General features: G+C 43.4%; 1 protein-coding gene across 1 annotated transcript in view; it reads right to left on the bottom strand.

Annotated features, from left to right (window-relative positions):
* Nucleotides 1-3,176: 3,176 nt before the first annotated feature.
* IPO9 (importin 9) overlaps nt 3,177-21,958 on the bottom strand; it is a 56,112-nt gene continuing 37,330 nt past the window's right edge. The window contains exons 15-24 of the mRNA XM_019431364.2: nt 14,787-15,013; nt 12,354-12,502; nt 11,705-11,833; nt 10,713-10,988; nt 9,973-10,139; nt 9,223-9,356; nt 8,434-8,556; nt 7,892-7,996; nt 7,601-7,677; nt 3,177-7,154 (exon numbers count right to left, since the gene is read on the bottom strand). Of these exons, the coding sequence (XP_019286909.1) occupies nt 7,044-7,154; nt 7,601-7,677; nt 7,892-7,996; nt 8,434-8,556; nt 9,223-9,356; nt 9,973-10,139; nt 10,713-10,988; nt 11,705-11,833; nt 12,354-12,502; nt 14,787-15,013 (1,498 nt within the window). The 3' untranslated portion in view covers nt 3,177-7,043. The remainder of the gene's footprint in view (nt 7,155-7,600; nt 7,678-7,891; nt 7,997-8,433; nt 8,557-9,222; nt 9,357-9,972; nt 10,140-10,712; nt 10,989-11,704; nt 11,834-12,353; nt 12,503-14,786; nt 15,014-21,958) is intronic.

Genomic DNA, 21,958 nt, shown 5'->3' on the forward strand with positions numbered 1-21,958 from the left:
GAGCCCAGCCCAGCCAGTGGGGCAGACGGGGAGGGCCAGGTTATCTTTAAATGGCACCTTACTCAGACTGCACCTCTGCCAGCTGGGCAGGGTGGGGGCAGACAAGTGTTATTTTGGGATCTGAGGATCTGAGGGTAAGGAAGGAAGAAGTTTCTGTTTACAGCTCTTTTGTTTATCTTCGCTCAGTCTCCTGGGAAGGGTTTGGGGACAGGGGCCGCAGCCCTCCAGCTGGTCCTTTCCACCCTGGGGTCTCCGTTTTCAGCCTAGCCCTGTTCATCATCTGCACAGGTGGGAACTTTTGGACAGAGGTACAGGGCCTTCATTGGTGTGACAGACTCTGCAAGGTCAAGTTTGGATATTGAGAGTTGCTTTAGGCTTGGAATTAGACTGATGGCAGAAATTACTACTTACTATGAGGCAGCACTATTATGTTGACTTTAATCCTCAAAATGACTTCATGAAGCAGATAACTAATATTATACCTATTATGTGGATGAGAAAGCAGAGGCACAGATAATTTAAGTAGTTTGCCCAAAGTCACCCATCTGGTAGATGGCAGAGCCAGGATTCAAACCCAAGCAGTCTGGCTCCAGAATTCACGCTCTGAACCCCTAACCAGAGCATGAGTCCTGCCTTGCCACTTCCTGGCTCTCCAAATTTGGAGAAACCACTTACCTCCTCTGGGCTTGGTTTCCTCATTTGTAAATGGACTATGGTTCAGTCAAACCCAGTAGAATCCCCAAGTCAGCTGGCAGAGGCACTCTGGCCCATTCTCTCTCTCTCCCTGTTCAATGGGAAAAGAGTTTATTTAGGGTCACATGATATAGTTCACTAGCAGAGCTTGGGCAGGAACCCAACCCTCTTGCCTCCACATATATTTCTGTGTTCTTGCTGGTGAACCTCTGTGAGTCAGGAACGAGGCAAGAGAGCCAAGCCAGTGAGGGACGTGAGATCAGGTGTGAATTTGTAACCCCAAAACCTGGTGTAAAAGTGCCACATTTATTCTTTTAATCCAGTTAGATCAGATGGCGTCTCTGTCCTCACAGCTGGTGGGGGAATTATCTGTCGTCATTATGGTTTGCTTCCCCCACCGGGATCACGAAAAGGTCCTGGGATCTCCCACAAGGCAAAGCACTGGCGGTGGACCCTGCAGGCCTTGTCTTCTGCCAGCCAGGGGCCTGCAAGTGCAACAGTCCTGGCCTATGTGCCGCAGGCCCAGGAACTGTTCCAGGGAGCCCTGGTGCCCAGTATGCAGCCTCCCCAGGGATTCCAGGCAGCCTTTCCCTTAGGAAGTTCTTCTGTCCCCAAGTGCTATGCCAGGATCAGGTAAAGGTCCTCACCACTCAGGCCCCACGGACTTCTGTTCCTTCTCGTTTTCTGGCACCCCTCTCCTTTTCTCTCTCTCCTTTCCTTCTTCCTCCACGGCCCTGGGCCTTATCTCAGTTCACTCAAGCTTTTACCCTAGGATCCAGAAGCATGGCGATCCTCCAGCAGCTCTGCTTCCCACTCTGCAAAAGCAACTAACGCAAGAAAATGTAAAGAATTTGGCTATGTTCTTAGAATACGTGGCGGCGGGGGGGGGGGGGGGGGGCGGCGGGAAATCCAGTGAAAGCAAACCAATACATTGGTCATGTAGATATTACAGAAAAAGTCCGCAGCAGGTGGAAGGCAGGGCTGCAGCCAGCACCGGTTTCGATCCTGTTCCTGGGCAGGATGGCGGTGCTGCAGCACTTCACACGGAGCTGTCCTCCCAAAGGCTCACTGAGACCCTAATTTAGCAGCAGCATCTGTGGAACTGAATTGAGTCATTCTAATCCAGTGAGTCAGGGAGACTGAGCCAAACATAGCTCCCAGCTACCGGAGGGCGGGGGAGACGCGGAGGAAAGAGGCACTCTCTTCCATCTGAAGTGCTTCAATTAAGACATCTTGAATTCTAACTACAACTCTGAGGTGGGTATTAGTTCTCCATTTTACAAATATGGGAACCACGGATCGCAGGGGATGTCACCCCAGCTCCCTCCTTACCTTCTAGCTATGTAATCATGCCACGTCAGAGTAACTCAAGACTTGAAGGGGCTTCCTAGGCCTTCTAGTCAGGTCAGGCCAGCACACCTGCTACAAAATCACGTGTACCATGGAAGTCTAACAGACCCAGTGTAATTGGCAATTTTAGGAGAATGGTTAATGCCACCCTATTTTCACCTACTCAAAACAAGCCCCTCCCCAAACAAAACCATGTGAGGGTCCTTGCTAGAAGGCTAATGTTGAACTTGTACTAATCCATCAGAGAAAGGTAAATATTTACAAATGGTGGAATTTTATTAGCAATTACTTCTCGCTGCTTTGCTACCCAAGTCCTGACAAAGTGTGGTGAAGGTCTAGTCTAAGCCCCAGCCAGCTGTCATTTTCGGGAAGACCTTTCCCTATCCACCGTCAGGCCCTCTAGACCCACCCTTGTCAACTTTTCACAGTCTGACCTCTTCCACTCCAACCCCCTCTCTGGTCACCGCCAAGTCCAGGCTCTTGGTTCTCTCACCTGCACTTTGCCTCCAGCCTCCCCTTTTAGTCCTGTCCGGACAGACATCAGTATGCTTTCTAAAATGCAAACCTGGAGGCACCTGGGTGGCTCAGTAGGTTGAGCGTCCAACTTAGGCTCAGGTCATGAGCTCAAGGTTCACAAGTTGAAGCCCCGCATTGAGTTCTGCGCTGACAGCTCAGAGCCTGGAGCCTGCCTCAGATTCTGTCTTCCTCTCTCTCTGCCCCTCCCCAGCTCACTTGCGCTCTCTCAAAAAGAAACATAAAAAAAAAATAAAAAATAAAAATAAAAATAAACAAAATGCAAACCTGATTGTGTAACTTCTCTGCCTAAAATTCTTGAGTGGTCTCCCATTCCCCGAAGAGGGGGAAGGCCTATAGGATCCTCCACCATCTGGCTCTCACTTTTCCTTCCTGCTTATTTCTGGCCAAGAGTCCTGTGAGCTATAAATTCCAATCTTTTAACCTGCATATAAGCTGTGAAAATGCAATCCTATTCCATGATGGGTCTCTTCTTAATGATCTTTTCTCTAGAGTGCCCTACCCCACCCTCGTCTGCCTGGCAAACGCATAGGGGAGGCAAGACAGAGTCCTGGCAAAAAGTGCAATCCACTTGGATCAGAATCACACACTTTGCTATGTGACTTTCGGCAGGTAGCATTTAATATCTCTGTGCCTTGGTTTCATCAGTCTGTAGATGGGATAAACAAAATTATGCACTTTGTAAAGTTATTAGATGGTCTACACGAGATAATCCAACACTTTGGAACAGTCACTGGCATTTAGTGAGTGGTCCTGAAATCTCAGCAGTTGTTAGCCACCTTGCAGGTCAAGGGTCACCTTCTCCATGCAACCCTGACTTCTCCCACTTACCATTAACCATCCCCTTTTTTTGGGTATTGGGGATTGACCCCAGTATTTCTTCCTCTCACGGTACTCCCCACATTCGTTGCGCTATTTCTGACCCCCGACTAGACTAGCTTCTTGAGGGAAGGGGCCAAGCCTCTCCAGCATCTACCATTGGCCTTGCATGTAATAGAAATTTAATATTTACTGAACAGAACAAACATGATAGGAGCCAGAACTTGGCTTTGAGTTTATGATCTACTCATTGGCCATAGGTCTGCCAGGCTGGGGTGAGAAGTAGATCTTTCACTGGACAACCCTTTCATTTTCCAAAGCAGTGTCCTGTTTTCCCTGAGTCTTCTCAGCTCCTTCAAGTTTCTTCCCCCTTGACACAGCTTAGGTCCTCCAGTTCTTGGTTTTTGTCTTGCAGATGGGCTCGCCTTCTGTCAGGGAGCCTCCTGCTGGAGCACCATAATGGAACAGAGCACTCTAGGACTGCTGACAGGCACAGAAGACTGAAATGATCTTACACAATGTGTGTCTACTAACCCAGCCAGAACTACACTAGAGTTTAGTGAAGACACGCTAACAGTTCAACATAATAAACACTTGTTACTGGCACGCAGAATCGTTAACAAGAGTACAGTACTCTGTAATCCTTAACTTTCTTCATACTCATTGAGTTTTGAAACAACCTTACCTTTCAATTCTGCCCATTTTTTTACAGGTTATGGACATATTTGTTTGAATCCTAAATTGTCATCCTTCCCAGGGGTTTCCTGTTATCTAAAAATCTGATCAGCATCTCTCTCCTATCTAGTAGGGTTTCTTTTGGGCCTCAGATCCTCTTTTGGAATGGGTAAGGCATAAAAAAACTCCCTCATCTGTCATTAGTATCAAAGGAGGGGCCAAGGACAGAGCCCTGGGGCACAGCATAAGCCATTCCACAACATGCCAATTTGCAGTCTGAGAGTTGGTGGCCAGTTACCAACTGGTCTATCTCCCTAATGCTTTGATTTTACCACGTCCAGATTTTATCTAATCTGTTAACAAAATCAGACTATGGGGCTAGTTTTCCATCACTTGTTCTGAATTCACAACTAATATCTATTAAGCCCTATATTAAGCACTAATTACAACATTCCTATTTAATGGCTTGAGTCATCTAATAGTCCCTGATCAATATCACACTTCTGATGGGCACTTGTGAAAACCAGTTTCCTTCAGTTCTTGGACTTTCACCTTCGTCTTCTGGTATTTCTTCCATTTTCCTTTCAGTTCTTTCCACTAAGAGCTCAACACAGTCTTGGGAAAGCCCTTGGTGTCCTAGCGGTTACTCACCAGGGTCAGGAGACCTGGAGAATTTGAGAGCAGCTCAGCACTCTTATTATTCCCTTGTTTATCTTATCTTGAACTTCAGTTCTTTCTAACCAGTTGGCCCTGACCTTTTCAGACTGAAGCCGGTTCTTTGGCCAAAAACACAGGAGACCAAAAGGAGCTAGAGTTCAACTTTTTGTCAATACTCCTGGACTCAAGCAGATTTTTTCTTCTCGCGGACCCTGGATGTAGTTTCTGAACTCTTTTCCTCACTGACAGAATGGGAATATTATCTACTGTGTACCTGCTATAAAGGTTTAAATGGGATGGTTGAAATGCTGTGGGAGCAGGAAGTGCCTGCACACCAAAGGGTCCAAGACCCTCTGCTCTTAACTGACAACAGTATGTCTGTTGGTTGGGGGTGGCCCCTCAGGTGATCCTACGACCCTTTCCCTTCAGAACTCAAGTTTTCCAGTCCTCCCCTAAAACTAGCGAGAGAGCAGGAAGAGAGGACCCTTGTCAAGAGACCATTTTTGGCACGAGATAGGCTCTTTTTGTCATTAGTGGGCCCAGGAGGGGTCTATATCTTTCTCAGTCTATGTGTGAAAGCCCCCAAGCCTTCCCAAACTCAGCAGTCCAATGCCACTGGCATGAGACCATTCTTTTGTGCCACAATCAGGGGTTGATTTGGCCCTGTGGAACCTTCAGCACTGAAACTAACTGGCACTGCCTTGAGATCAATAACCACGGAGTGAGTTTCTAAGGCTCAGAATGGTTTTCCTGAGCACCAATTAGCCAGACTTCCATCATTTCCCCAATATGAGCAACTTCCCCAACTCAAGGGAGAGAAATCACAGGGGCAGTTATTAGTCTCAGAACCTGGCTGGCAGACCAGGCTGTGCACACGCCCTCAGACTTTTCAAAGACAGTGACGTTAACAGACACTTTTCCCGACTCAGTCAGATGTGGGAGTTGTACACCAGGGACACCTAGTGGTGTGAAATCACTATTGGCTACAAAATCCTTAGGCTTCCAATTACAGTCCCGTACAGTAAATGCCCCAAGTGGGGACCTTTCCTTGAGAACAGAGACTTGATCATCAGTCTAAAGAAACCTTCTGTAGTGGCTGAAACTGGGGCAGTAGGTGTCGGCATTATAAAAAAAAGGGAATGCTGGGCTTTACCTTCCTCCCCTTCACTGGTTATCCTCATTCACTTTTTGAACCCACAATGACTGCATTTCCCAATTAAGGGACCTCCCTTAAAAATATTTGACTGGATGATGCCAGTTCTCTAAGAATCATCTTGGGCTAGGTTAGCTAGAACACACTCAGGTGTCTGCACGGCTCCGCCTAATCTTTTCCCCCTTATTTTTATTTTCCTTCTAAAAGGAACAGAAGGCAGAGGTGCCGGGACACCTTATACCATGTGGACTGAATTCATTTGTAAAGATTACTTTACTCTCCTAGAAAAATACACATTGCAAATTTGAGGGCTACAACTTAACCACTTTAGAGGATTCCTGAGGGAGAGGGGGTAATCTTTGAATATCAGAGTGTGTGGTGATGTGTTGGGGAGGAATATTAAATACAGTTGGGTCAGGTGGACTTTAAAAAAAATGTTTTTCCCATTTTTTTTTTTTTTTTTCTAAAAAAAGGAAAAACAAATTGCCATCTGTCTGGCTGATGTTGTGTGTGAGTGTATACATAGGAATAGCTTGGGGGGAGGGACTGTGTCATGCAATGAGGCAAAAACAAGAGGACTTCCTGTGACAGGGGAGCCTTAGTGTTGTAGGAGGGAGACAAGGAGAGGTCACTGGAGAGGGGTCAGAATGTAGCTGCTGCCTCTCATTCCTATGGAAAACCCAGAGCATCTGTGGTAGAGAGCAGAAAGCATTATCATCTCTCAAGGGTATTCCTATCTGAACATATCAGATGTCCTATGAAAGTAAACAGGTCTGTTTTAGAATGTACATGGTCATGACTCCCTGTGCTCCTGAGGTGGGGCGAAATAATCCATGAACACGTAATCCTTCTGGGCACTATGTTTCTGGAGTGGCCGGCAGAGGACTCTAGGAACAGAGGTGGGGGCACGGTTGGGGAGAAAAAGGTTCTAGAGATGGAGTATCTTCAGGGGGACTTTGAGAAATGTCCTTTGTTCCAGTATTCCTAAGTGACAGCACTGGTGACCTTGGTCTGAATTGTCAGTGTCACTCTGCAAAGGCCAAGGGCCAAGAGTCAGGAGGCCACTCTAGGTTGAAAAGAAAGTACATCTCAAGGCCAGTTAAGGGCTGCAAAATGGTTTGTGGCTGGGCCAGGAGGAGCAGAGTTGGAAAGTCTCCCTTTCTTAGATGCCAATGGTCTGCAGAACCCGCCTCTCGTTGTCATTAAGGTGGCCTGAGAACATGACGTAGCAGGGCTGCTGAGCGAACTGGCAGAGGAAGTCCGTGAGATAGGCCTGGAGAGAAGAAAAAAGAGTGGCCTTACTGCAGGTTCTCAGGCTTACCATCTGTAAGGGGCGAGAACTATCGGCGGTATAGGAAGCACTGGCTGTCAGACAACTGCCAGCACCCTGAGGGATGGCTTTCTACATTCCTGGATCTAGTTCAGGCTCAACCCAGAGACTAAAGTCCATAAAGAAACAAAATTTTCCCAATAGATCTCATATTTCCACCCGAGGACCTTCACAACATAGCTGGGTTTTAAGAAGCTGGATTGCAACACTGGTAGGTATAAAATACTAAGGTGCAAAGTCCCAGACCACCCGGAGCCTCTGACTACTCGGCAAGACAGGAACTTTCTGCCCTGAGGCTGGGAACTATGAATGGGTTGGAGCCCATATTCCTGTTTCTGGCTTGAGACTGTGTCACTTGCAAGACATCTATCTTCTCTGGACATTCTCACCTGCAGATCAATCTGATAGAGAGGATCCTTAAGGGCATCAGGGTCATCTTCCTCATCATCCTCGTAGTAATCCTCCTCTGTTAGACACAGCCAACACAGAGAGGGGTCAGGGCAGAGGCCGACTGGGCCCCAAGCGGGGAGGCATCACCACACGGCTGAGGGAGAAGGGCTTAAAAAGCCCACGGACCATCCCTTGTGGGCCCACCTCTCCCCTTTCTTTGGTACCCCATTCTTGGTCCCGGTGCACAGAAAAGGTATTTAGCATGGCTGTCCTCTCCTCAGACTGCTTACCATATTTACTTGTAGCGAGAATGTCAGATAAGAGTTGGCCAGCTAAACCATCCTCTTCCTCCTCTTCATCCTCCTCCTGGTCCTCCCACATATCATTGGAGTCATCTACTTGGAGATGAAAAGCAGCTGGAGCATATACTCACAGATTTTCCCTTCCCAAATGTAAACAGGCCAGAATAGGAGGGTCCCGAGGGTTTCTGCAACGTGGCCTGTGGCCAAGCCCTCCCAATGAGCTTGAGTGGAAGAAACGAGGGTGTTCTGGTGGGTACATAAAAGGATGAAAAGCTCTTGAGAAAAACCAAACAGGAAGGGCTACGCGGCTTGCCTCCTGGCTGCCTCCCACCCCAGCCTCTGAAGAGACTTCACAAGGTAGACCCGAAGAGCAGCTCTTCACGTGCACAGCAATGCTAGCCACATGGCAGGCATGCTTAAATAAACATTAAAAAACCCCTCAGTGCCTCAATAAGCCAAACTGATAATCTGAATATCGTGACTTGATCTGGCAGGCTTAAAAGTTTGCTGGGAATAAGGGCCTGGTGCACCTTGACCCCACTCTGCAGGGGTGGCCTGGCGTGCGGCGTTGGCCTCCATGACGTTGGAAAGCTCATTGATGATCAGCTTCAAGATCTTGACCAGTAAAGGAATGTTTGTCCAGCGCTCAGGGTCTGGAAAGGAAAGGGAAGGCTTCTAGGCAGGCTGTCAGTGGACTCACTTCTGGCAGTGCCTCCTGTCCTGCAGTGCTCCTCACCAGACACAGTTCACCATCCCTCAGCCTTTCCACCATCCCAGACTATATTCAGCCACCACAGAATGATTTAAAGTTAAATAACTTCATTCTGCTTGGTGTCATAAGAGTTGAGAAGTTAGGACAGCTAAGAGAGTTCAAGAATTAAAGGAGGTACATTTTTGCTGGTGATAAAGCTTGGACACTAAGTGACTGTACAGAGCACAGTACTCTAGTCCCCATGACTCGCAGTTTGAGAAACAGCACGGGTGATTATAGAGCTACAGTTGGAGAGGGCAGCTTTGCATTCACTGCCTACACATCAGTGAAAGCAACCCAATAACAAAGACATGCTGAAAATGGGTATTAGAGCCCCCAAATGAAGCTGGGGAGCCTTGGTACCCGAGATGGCTTTTGGCAGTTTTCAGCCACAGGAAGGAAGCATATGTTCCGATCCTTTGTGTACCTGCAGTTTTCTGTTTCTTTTTTATCAAACCCATCACTAACGACTGTGTTTCAAAAATCTAGATGATAGTACCTCCATGCCTTCCACCCCACACATCCTTAGCCCCCAGGGAGGGTACTGGAGGGCAGCAGCGTCACCCACTTTTGGCTGACTTAGAGCGGGTGCGGATGCCCTCATCCATGCTGTAGATCTCCTCTCCCTTCACGCGGATATCCTGTAGCCGTTTGTCATCTGCATTGATGCCATGCTGGAGCAGTTTACACAGTGCCACAGAGCTGGCAAGAAGAGCCAAAAAGGGTCGATCAGCCACCCATCTAGAGTTTACTCCAAGGAGATAAGCAATTATGCCCTAAGACTCTCTCTTTGATGGTGAGCATTCTGTTCACGACGAATCAGGAGAGATAAGACAGCTCAGCTGAAAGGGGGATTTAGTGCTCATGAGGATGGCCTCGTGAGAGCTTCTGAACTTCTTGGAACAAAGCTGGGGCGGGCACAGATCACAAGGGCTGGCCACACTGAAAGGTGCAATGGGGTGATGAGAACCACTGGGAGGTGAGTCTAGGATAGGAAGTTAGCAAGCCAAGATTAGAAGGCTTAGGTTTATAAAGGAGAATAAGCCACTAGCAGTATTTGGCTGGGTGAAGTCTGTGGCAGAGGAGGATCTCTGGCCGGCAATGAGGAGGAAAAAAAAAACGTGCTATGTGTGTTGACTGTGTTTTGGGAGTTTCAAGATGGCAGCTATTCAAAGACCTGGATTAGCAATAAAGAAATAGAGGAAAAAAGGAATACAAGGGGCAGCTTGCTCTATTGAACAAAAATCATCGGAGCAAGTCAGGGAAAGAAGAAATACAAGGAGAGGCAGAATGCCCAGAGAAGAAAGAGGGGCCCTACCTGACTTTGCCCTCATACTGTCCATAGAACAGATGCTGTCGACTCGTCCACTCAGCCATCACAAACTCCAGGGCAGGTTTGCCAGTAGGTCCTGGGAGGCTGCACAGGAACTCCAAGAGGGGTTCCAGCTGAGTGTGCACCAGATGAGCGAACACCATGATCAGAGACTAGGAAGTAACAAGAAGGACATCTGCTTCAAGGAAAACAATTTCAGAGATTTAGGAGATGAGAAGGAGTGGGGCCGGCCAGTTGAGAAATAGAGAACATGGAGATTTCCTTGTCGGGATTTCTTGGGCCAGAATAGATTTTACTTAACTGTTCTACAAAGACAGTAAGACAGAGTAAAATAACTCAGGACCGGGGCACCTGGGTGGCTCAGTCATTAAGCATCCGACTTTGGCTCAGGTCATGATCTTCTGGTTCGTGACTTCGAGCCCCGCATCAGGCTCTGTGCTGACAGCTGGGGACCTGGAGCCAGCCTCAGCTTCTGTGTCTCCCTCTCTCTCTGCCCCTCCCCGCCTTATGCCCTGTCTTTCTCTCTCTCTCTCTCTCTCGCTTCTGTGTCTCCCTCTCTCTCTGCCCCTCCCCGCCTTATGCCCTGTCTTTCTCTCTCTCTCTCTCTCTCTCTCTCTCTCTCTCTCTCTCAAACAAACAAACAAACAAAACCTCAGGACCTGTATACTGATTTCCACTTCGACCGCCTGGGGTTGGGGAAAGCCCAGCTCCCCATATCGTCTTACCTGCATGACACTGAGCGTCTCTGCCTGCTGCATCTTACTGAGGATGGCACGAAGAATCTGATCCAGATTCTCCCCCAGCTCCCGCCCTGCCTTGGAGATGAGGGTGGAGACGAGGCGACCCACAAAGGCGGCAGTGAACTCTGAGGTGCGGGGGTCCAGGAGCTGGCTCACCACTTGCATCACGTACCACAGCCCGTTGTGGCCCTGCTCATCATGCCACTGGGCCACCTGCTCCAGTGTCACGGACACATAAGCCCGCAAGCACTCTCCACCATTCTGGGGAGACAAAGATGGCAAACAACATTAGCAACTGGGAACAGATGCCAGGAGGCCCACAGTCTGCATGGGCAGATGTTACTTAGGGGCCTATGCCACATAGAGTGACGAGCCCACAGGGTTTGTGGTGGGCACATACGACTGGGGTCGGGACTTTACTGTTACAGACATAGCCATGCACTATATGGTCCTCGCTTCACCTCATCAGCTACCTCGAAAAAGCACACTTCTGATCACAAGGGATAATGACCAAACAAACCAAGTTTTAACCACAAAGGTCTACCTCTGGTACTGGAAAAACATGTTTAAGATGTAGCAGTGATTAGGGGTACTACAGATATTTATGGGAATAAAGATACACCTATATGAACCACTGTTTACCTAGGTATTTTCAAAGGGCTATTACTTTGCTCACTTTAATTCTGAAAAGACTTTTGTATGGGTCCAGGTCTCTATGTCTGTAATCTTGTCCACCGTAGCAATACCCAGATATAGATGGGTAGAATGTCTGGCATCCGTACTTTAAAGATTACAATACATCCCAAAGCAGAGCGTGTTTGGCTTCCACAGTCCGGACCCTTCCTGGGTGCCCTTGTTAAATATGGATTTGAGAGACCTAGATCTCAAAAGCGTGAGACCGTGCCAGCTTTCTCAGCCTGCTATAAGCCCATGGCTGGGAGCTATCTTTCCTCTTCTAGTCACCAAGGCTCAGATACCTGCATGGTGGCGTTGTCATCTGTGTGAAGGGTGCACTGTGCCACAGCAGGGAAAGCTTGGCAGATGAGTAGCTGGGAAAGGGGAGGCTTTGTATTCCGTACTACCGTGGTCAGGATATCGATGGCAGTCTGAAGAGTGGAAGAGAAAAAAGAATTAGAACTGCCTCTAGGGTGGGGCTCGGCAGTGCCCTACAACTAAGATCTTTATTGCATGGATACAACACAGCAACCCAAAGAAAGCTCATTAATTTTCATTAATGAAAGTTTCTGAAAGAAAGGAATAATTAGATAGTAGATAGTGCTCTCAGCTTCCTCCTGATAGCTCATAACTTGCTAAGATATGGGGGTGGGCAGTATACGGCAGTAGAGTGGATAGCCCAGTGATGTACTTAGTGGTGCTGTGTAATAATGGCACTCCGTTCAAGTCACTGAGGACAGGTAAAGAACAAGAAGGGACATTTTCTTAGAGCCTCAAGAACCACCCGTTGTCCTTGTGGGCAAAGTAGCCCAGGAAGATCACCCTATGAATCTCTTATGCAATTGGTTTCCCGTCAGCGAGGTGGGATCTACAGGTGGTATTTGTACAGCAAGTGCACATTCTTCTTCTTCTACCTACACCCACACCAGTCCTGGCCTTGGAACCACTTACCGCACACAGCCCTGCAGGGATCTTGTCTGCTGGGGCCTGCATTATGCTCACTAGAGTAGGAATCAGCCTCATCTGCATTGGGCCCTGACAGGCTTCAATCTGAGACAGCTCCTTGAAGATATCCTGAGCCAGCGAGGCGACGACAGGATCTGAAGTGGATAAGGCAACACAGAATCCCCCCCACCCAATGGTCTGCATGTGTTTCTGGCTTCAAGATACCTATTATTTGGCTCTAACCTAAGTTAACAACTTCTGCTTTGCTTACATATTACATATCTGGGATCTAGTGAGGCCATATGAATAACCTGAAAGGACAGGAGAGATGCTAAGTCTCTAAGAGCTAGAATATGCATGATTTCATTAAGTCAGGGACTAGTCAGAAACAGCTACTCCTAAAACAAAATTTGGCTTTTTTTCTGGGCCAGCTCTTTTTTTTTTTTTTTTTTTAAGTTCCAAATTTTTATTTAAATTCTAGTTAGTTAACCTGTAGTGTGATACTGGTTTCAGGAGTAGAATTTAGTGATTCATCACTTCCATTCAGCACCCAGTGCTCATCACAACAAGTGCCCTCTTTAATATCCATCACCCATCTAGCCCATCCCCCACCCACCTCCCTCTATCAACCCTCAGTTTGTTTTCTATCATTATCAGTCTGTTATGGTTTGCTTCCCTCACTCTGTCTCTCTCTTTTTCCTCTTCCCATATGTTCATCTGTTTTGGTTCCTAAATTCCAATTCTGGGGCAAATCTTTAATGTCTTTATTCTTGCCTGGATTGATTATGAAACCAAATGCTTAAGGAAAAGAGAAACCCGCTGATTACTTTGTTAAGAAGACACGAAAGTTTCAAAAACTGCCAAAACACTGATTGTCAGGTTCTCACATGTTGAAGGGGAACCATATGCATCTCTTAGGGGGGGTAGTCATGATAGAAAAAAGAACTCCCAAAGCATTTCCAAGGCCAAAGGTAAAACCTCAGAAAGCAGAGCCTTGTGAAGAAACAAAACTTTAGCGTGATCTATTTTACCTATGTAAGAAAAATCTCCTGTATCTAGCATGAAAAAATAGAAAAGTGTGCAGTGCACTAAGATATATGTTAAAAGATCACTGCAGCATTGTTTTAGGAAAAAGTTGGGAACAACTTAGATGTCTATTAACAGAATGGGCACATAAATACGGTACAGCCATTTATGGAATATTATGTGATGGTTGAAAAGAATGAGATATATCTAAGAGTGCAACGTGAAAACCTCTCCGGGACACATTTTAGGCGAAAAAGCGAATCAAATAAAATATTTAGCATGATATCATATTATATAACCTCTATCCCTATATCCTCTGTTTCACTATTGGTGCTACCTCTACAAAAACAAATATAGTCAATATTTTTTTGACAATAAAACATTATACAGGTAAAGTGTGTGTTAATACACAATCACTACAGAAAAACTTAAAATGCACTAAAGTATTCAAGGAAAGAAAACACTTGGAATTTCCCCCACCTAGAGAGAACTACTGTTAACATTTTGATGTAGTTTTTTCTGGTATTTTTTCTATATACGTAGCTACAAATTAATCCTTGTCTAAAACAAACCCCAAACTTGGGATCATAGTCTATGCCGTTTGGAAAACCATCTGTTCTTTTATTATACTGTGAGCACTTTCCCATGGCTGAGAAGTGTGATTTTTAGAGGCTGTACAGTATTCTACTTTATGGATATAATAAAGGTCATTAATCTTTTTTATTACTTCTAGATTTTTGCTACTATAAAAGCCTTGTGATGAACATTGCTGTTCATAAACCTGTGTATCTACTTCTTCAGTATCTCACTTTGTACATTATAGTTCTAGACCTCTTAGGAAGATTTTGATTTAGTTGCTCAATTTCCTACTTGCTTAAGTTCTGAGTTATACCACTTGCTATTTAACCCTTTACTCATCGTCTTTTATCCCCAGTTCTTACTGCAGTTAAGAGTTATAAGAATAGGTATCCTACCTTTTAAAAACATGTTTATTTATTTTTGTGAGACAGACTAAGTGAGGGAGGGAGGGAGAGAGGAAGGGAGAGAGGGAGAGCGGGAGAGGGGGAAGAAGAGAGGAGGGAGAGAGAGAGACAGAGAGACAGAAAATCCTAAGCAGTCTCCACGTTGTCAGCGTAGAGCCTGATGTGGGGCTCGAACCCACCAACGGCGAGATTATGACTGTAGCCGAAATCAAGAGTTGGATGCTTAACCGACTGAGCCACCCAGGCACCCCAGCATTCTACTTTTTAGTGCTCCTGTAGCTACAGCACAGCTCTCCTCTTTGCTAAGTGAAAGCCAGTCTTTATTTAGATGCCTAAGACCATCAGACCCAGCGAAAATTTTCACTTAAATTCACCAGCCACCACCACCTTCTCTTGGTGTCCCTTATAACACATGGTCTTGGTGGCATACCGTTACTGTACTTTAGGAAAATGGCGATGGTGAACGGACAGATTTTGCTTTCCATGCTTGCTGTGAATTCTGGGTCTACTGTACAAACGATGCATAGGGTCTCCATCACCAGGTTGAGGACCTCTGAGCTGAACTGGGCTGCTAGGTGAATTAAGCCATCCAGGATACTGGGGAGGAAGGGTTGAAGCACGTGGGTACTCTCCGAGACTTTCAGTTGATCACAATAACTAGAGAGGGAGAAAGAGAGAGAGAGACAGAGAGAGAGAGAGAAAAGCAAGAATTACTCACAAGTGGATCCCTCAATTCCTGGTTTTTCCAATTGTTATCACATGTTACAGCATTTTTACGTGTAGCTTTATGAAGCTACTTGTAGAGTTAGTTTTTACATCTTTCTGTGGCATAGTTTGTAAATATCAGCACCACCATCTCTATGCTAATTTATTTCTGCTTTGGTTTTTGCTATTTCTTTTAAACTTGCATCCCTCTCTCACTGTCATGTATGTTATTATATCCAAATTATTAAGATGTTAATGCCTTGTAATTCCTTAGATTATTGCTTTAATCACATCCTTCAGATTCTGATATATAGTCCTGGTATTTTTCTTACACACACACATATATATATATACACAAACACATTCTTATATGTATATATATATGCACACACATACATATATACATATAAATAAAACTTACATATATATGTAAGTTTTATTTATTTTTGAAAAAGAAGAAAAGAGAGAGAGAATGAGTGGAGGAGGGGCAGAGAGAGAGGGGGACAGGATCTGAAGCAGGCTCTGTGCTGACAGCAGATAGCCTGATGTGGGGCTCAAAGTCACAAACCACGAGGTCATGACCTGAGCTGAAGTCAGGCGCTCAACTGACTGAGCTAGCCAGGTGCCCCTATTCCTGTTGTTTTTCGAATAGTGTTTTTTTTTAACATCCTTTCCAACACATCTGTTATTTAGTACACTAACTTTCATGTTGTAACAATTTTGTATTTTTTGGAGTAGTTTTGAGATCAATTTGTATAGATCGGCTATGCAATAAATTTGAATACTATCTGTGCATGATAGGAAAATTGTGTACTGAAATTTGTGTACTGTTTGTAGGGTTTAAAGTTTTTTATACATAGTTTTATTCACCTCTATTCAATTAATATTTACTGGATGCTGCTTACCATGTCCAATGTAATAGAATTAAAGACATATTGTCCAAGTCTTTTATCTTCAAAATGGCAATAAAAGTCAACAGACACTTTCTCTATGTTAAAAGAAACCAGTACAGAAACAAGGCCTTCCGCAGGTACTCAATAAATATTTTTTACCCATTTGTTTAAGTGGTTTTACAACCATATTACTTGTGTCAGATGAGGGGTTCGAAGGTCCATAATGAACAGTACAAGTGTGGGCTTTGATCGCAGATTTGTCCATAGACTTTTTGTGTTTTTAGTCCATAACATCTTGATTTTCAATTCCACCTTACTCTGATCTAACTTTTTCTTTTCTTAAGAGCTGATCTGTCATCTGGCCTTGGTCAGCTCTCAACTCCTTAGACTAGGTTTTGCATTCATCTCTCCACCAGTACTACCTCCTCCCTCCCCTCTGCTTCTTCACTCTAATAATTCATAGTTACTGTCCCCTTCTAAAGAACTTGAACCTATACACTCTGGTAGATCAAAAAGATTGTACCATCTACTCAGATCATATGGGAAGCAGGGAAGTTAGACTTTATGCTAAGGGAAGTTAGACTTTATTTTGGAAGCTAGTGTATCTCCAAGTCTTTTACAGATTATTCCTAATACCTTCTTTGCCCTCCCTCAAAGTCTTCAAGAGAAACTGACACCCCAGGAAGATGCTACAGATTTATCCTGTGGCTTCATGTATCACATGGCATACTATGACTTTCTTCTGGGGTACCTGTATCTCAATTTGAAGAGCACAACTGAAGCCATGAGAATTTTATTGTAGGAGCAAAAATATCAGGCTTTTGCTTTATAAAGAGCAGTTAGCTAAAATAATACAAATTACAGCAGTGGGGGCTGGAGGCAGAGACATCAGTTAGGAACCTACTGCAGCACTTCAGGCACAAGAAGTTGAGAATATAAGCTAGGGTAGTAGCAGTAGGAGAAGAGATGAAAAGCTAAGGAACGAAGATCTAAAAGGCAGAGATCTGGGATCTCCACTTTTACTAAAACAGGAAATACAAGATCTCCTTAAGATTTAAAGGTATTGATTCTTAAAAAAAAAAAAAAAATACCAATTTCTTTTACTAAAACAGAGAATACATGTAGGGCAGGCTTGGAGGTGGTCAGTAGTAACCTCAGGAGTGGATGTGTTAATTTTAAGGTACTTATATAAGGTATCTACCATGGTATTGATTAAGTAGAGGATATGTTACTTTAGAGCTCTGGAGAAAGGCTGGCATTAGCTATGATATGGGAAATGTGACACAAGTAGAAGTATTTATTGATCGATACCTTGTTTCAGAAATGATTTCAGGCAGTTTGCAATGATTACATAGGTTATGACACAGAAGAATAAATTAAAACCAGGGCAAAAGAAGAAAAGCAAAGGTGGTACGATGACCATTAAAAGGTTGCTAGTGAATTAGAAAGAACAGTTTCAGTGATGTCCTAAGGACATAAGCCAGATTATAACTGGTTGGGAAGCTGAATAGGGAAATGACCAACTGGGGAATCTTGGTTGTGAAGGTAAGAATAGCCAAGATCCCTTCATAAGACAATTTTTAACCTGTGATCCAGAGATGGCGTCAAGAGATCCAGCCTTTGATAGATCATATAAAATTTTATCAACATGTATGAGTGTCCATTTTTCTGGTGTTCAGAACTTTTGTCACCTTTCCAGAGAGCTCTGCTTTACCTTTCAAGCAAATTGCTGCCCATGTGGTCAGAGACTTGAACATTATTTTTTTGAAAGTTTTCTTCACATAATTTTCTTTAAAAAAAAAATTTTTTTTTCAACTTTATTTATTATTGAGAGACAGAGAGAGACAGAGCGTGAGCAGGGGAGGGTCAGAGAGAGAGGGAGACACAGAATCTGAAGCAGGCTCCAGGTTCTGAGCTGTCAGCACAGAGCCCGACGTGGGGCTCGAACTCACAGACCGTGAGATCATGACCTGAGCCGAAGTCAGAGGCTCAACTGACTGAGCCACCCAGGCACCCCTCTTCACATAATTTTCTGACTATAAAAGTAATATAAACAAATAAATTTTTTAACTTAATTTTTTTCAGTTTTATTGAGGTACAACTGCATGTAACATTGTAAGTTATTTAAAGGGTACACTGTGGTGATCTAATATATACATACACTGGGAAAGGTTTCCCCTCAGCTAGTTTGTTAACACATCCAACACCTCATATATCTTTTTTTTTTTTTTGGTGAGATAATTTAGTTTTTATTCTCTTGGCAAATTTCAATTATACAACACAGCGTTACCGACTATAATCACATTTTATTTTAGATCCTCGGATCTTGTTCACCTCATAGAGTGTACCCTTTTATCAACCTCTTCCTATTCCCCCCACCTCCCAGCAACCACTTTCTACTATTTTCTAATTTTTAGGTTCCGCATGTAAGTGATACCATGCAGTATTTGTCTTTCTCTGTTTCACTTCGCATGATGCCTTCAAGGTCCATTATTGTTGTTGCAAATGGCAGAATTTCTTTCTTTCTCAGAGCTGAGTAATATTCCGTTGCATATGTATACCACATCTTTATCCCTTCATCCGCTGACACAGACTTAGGCTGTTCCCATAATGTTGGCTAGTATAAATAATGAGCAGTGAACAAGGGAAGTGCCAGCTTTTCCAGATGCTTTCATTTAAGAAAAAGTTTTTTAAAAAATGTTTATTTTTGAGAGACAGAGAGAGACAGAGAGAGAGAGAGAGAGAGAGAGAGAGAGAGAGAGAGAGAGAGAACGAGTGGGGGAGGGGCAGAGAGAGAGGGAGACACAGTATCCAAAGCAGACTCCAGGTTCTGAGTTGTCAGCACAGAGCCTGACACGGGGCTCAAACTCCTGAACTGTGAGATCATGACCTGAGCTGAAGTCATACACTTAACCGACCGAGACACCCAGGCGCCCCTCCTGCTTTCATTTTCTTCGGATATATACCCCAAAGCAGGACTGTCAGATGATATGGGAGTTCTATTTAAATTTTTTGAGGAACCACCACGGTTTTCATATACTGCTTTACCAATCAATATACATTCCCACCAACAGTACACAAGGGTTCCCTATTCACATCCTCATCAACACCAGTTATCTTGTCCCTTCTGGATGACAGCCATTCTAACACGTGTGAGGTGTTATCTCATTGTGGTTTTGATTTGTGTTTCCCTGATAATTAGTGATGTTGAGCACCTTTTCATTTACCTATTGGCCATTTATGTCTTCTTTGGAAAAGTGTGTATTCAGTTTCTCCACCATTTTTTAACTGGATTGTTTTATTTGCTATTGAGTTCCTTACATATTTTTAATATCAATTTCTATCAGTTATATATGATTTACAAACATTTTCTCCCATTTTATAGGGTGCCTTTTCACTTTGTTGATGGTTTCCTTTGCTGTGCAAAAGCTTTCTTAGTTTGATGTAGTCCCACTTATTTATTTTTGCTTTTGTTGCCTTTGTTCTTGGTGTCAGATTCAAAAAACCACTGACAAAACCAATCCAAGGATCTTAACTTCTATGTTTTCTTCTAGGAGTTTCATGGCTTTAGGTCTTACATTCAAATTTTTAACCTGAATTTACTTTGTTGTACAGTATAAGGGTCCAGTTTCTTTCTTTTGCATGTGGCTGTCCAGTTTCCCCAACACCATTTACTGAAGAGACTATATTTTTCCCTATTGTGTATTTTTGGCTCCTTTGTTGTAAATTAATTGACTATATACGTGTGGGTTTATTTCTCCACTCTCCATTCTGTTCCACTGATCTATGTATCTATTTTATGGCAATACCATACTGTTTTGACTACTATAATTTTGTAATTTAGTTTGAAATCAGGGAGTGTGATGCCTCTAGTTTTGTTGTTCGTCCTCAATATTGCTTTGACCATTCAGGGTCTTTTGTGATTCCATACAAAGTTTAGGATTATTTGTTTTATCTCTGTGAAAAATGCCCCTGGGATTTTGATTGCACTGAATCTGTAGATTGTTTTTGGGAGTGTAAACTTTATTTTTTGAGAGAGTGTGCGTGTGCAGGGTGGGGGCAGAAGGCGAGGAAGAATCTTAAGTGGGCTTCGCGCTCATTGCGGAACTCGATGCAGGGCTTGATCTCATGAACCATGAGATCATGACCTGTGTTGAAGTCAAGAGTCAGATGCTTAACTAACTGAGCCCCTCAGACACCCGAGGAGTGTGAACATTTTAACAGTAATTCTTCCAATGCATTAGCATGGAATTACCTTTCCATTTATTTGTGCTTTCTTCAATTTCCTTCTTCAATGTCTATAGTTTTCTTTTTTAAAAAAAGATTTTATTCTTATGTAATCTCTACACCATACATGGGGCTCAAACTTACAACCCTGAGATCAAGAGTTACACGCTCAACCAGCTGAACCAGCCAGGTGCCCCAACTCAATGTCATATAGTTTTCAGGGTATAAATCTTTCACCTACTTGGTTAAATTTATTCTTTGATGTTTTATTGTTTTTGATGCAATTATAAATAGCATTGTTTTTAAAAATGTTTTTCATTATTAGAAATGCAACCAAGTTTTGTATATTTTGTCCTATAATTTTCCTGAATTCATTTGTCAGTTCTAACAGGTTTTTTTGGTGGAGTCTTTACTGTTTTCTATTTATAATATCATGACAACTGCAAAGAGAGACAATTTTATATCTTCCTTTCCAATCTGGATCCCTTTTCTTTCCTAACTGCTCTAGCTAAAACTTTCAGTACTATGTTGAATAGGAATGGTAAGAGCAGACATCCTTGTCTTATTCTTGATCTTAGAGGAAAAGATTCCAGAGTTTCATTGTTGAGTATGATGTTAGCTGTGAATGTGTCACAGTGGCCTGTATTGTGTTAAGGTATGGTCCTACTATACCCACTGTTGAAAGATTTTATCATGAATAGATATTGAATTTAATCAAATGCTTTTCCTACATCTACTGAGATAATCATATGATTCTTAGCTTTCATTCTATTAAGTGGTATATCACATTTATTGGTCTATATATGTCGAACCATCCTTGCATCTCAGGGATGAATCCCACTTGATCATAGTGTGTGATCCTTTAAATGTACTGTTGAATTTGGTTTCCTAGTATTTTGCTGAGGACTTTTGCATCTATATTCATCAGGGACATTGGCCTGTAGTTTTCTTGTTCTGTCCTTGTCTGGTTTTGGTATCAGAATAATGCTGGCTTCATAAAATGAGTTTGGAAGTGCTCCCTCCTTTTAAGTTTTTTGGAAAAGTCTGAGCAAGGATTGGTATCAATTCTTTAAATGTCTGGTAGAATTCATCTGGTCCTGGTTTTTCTTTTATGGGAAGTTTCTGATTACTGATCCAATAACTTACTTGTTAATGGTCTGTTCAGATTATTTATTTTTTCATGATTCAGTCTTGGTTAGCTATAGGTTTCTAGGAATTTCTCCATTTCTTCCAGATGTCCAGTTTGTTGGCATGTAATTGTTTATAGTAGCCTTTTATGATCCGTTTCATTTCTGTGGTATTCAGTTGTAATGTCTCCTCTTTCATTTCTGATTTTATAGCTGATTCTCCTCTCATTTCTTTTTAGTCTAGCTAGAGTAGGTCAGTTTTGTCTTTTCAGAAAACACAGCTCTCAGTTTAGTTGGTCTTTTCTATTATTTCCCTGGTCTCTATTTTTGCTCTGATCTTCCTATGGTTAACTTTGAGCTTAGTTTGTTCTTTTTCTAGTTCCTGAGATGTAAAGTTTGGTTGAGATTTTTTTTGTTTGTTTATTCTTAATGTAGGTTTACTTCTATAAACTTCCCTCTTAAAACTGATTTTGCTGCATCCCATAAGTTTTGGTATGTTATATTTCCATTTTTGTTTGTTTCAAGACAGTTTTCTATTTTTCTATTTCTTCTTCCCATGGATTGTTTAAGAGTGTGTGGTTATTTTTCATGTATTTGTGAATTTTCCAGTTTTCCTCCTGTAACTGATTTCTAGTGTCATTTCACTGTGA

Source organism: Panthera pardus, unplaced genomic scaffold (genome assembly GCF_024362965.1).
Source record: "Panthera pardus isolate Hobbes unplaced genomic scaffold, ASM2436296v1 HiC_scaffold_21, whole genome shotgun sequence".
In the NCBI taxonomy this organism is placed as follows: domain Eukaryota; kingdom Metazoa; phylum Chordata; class Mammalia; order Carnivora; family Felidae; genus Panthera; species Panthera pardus.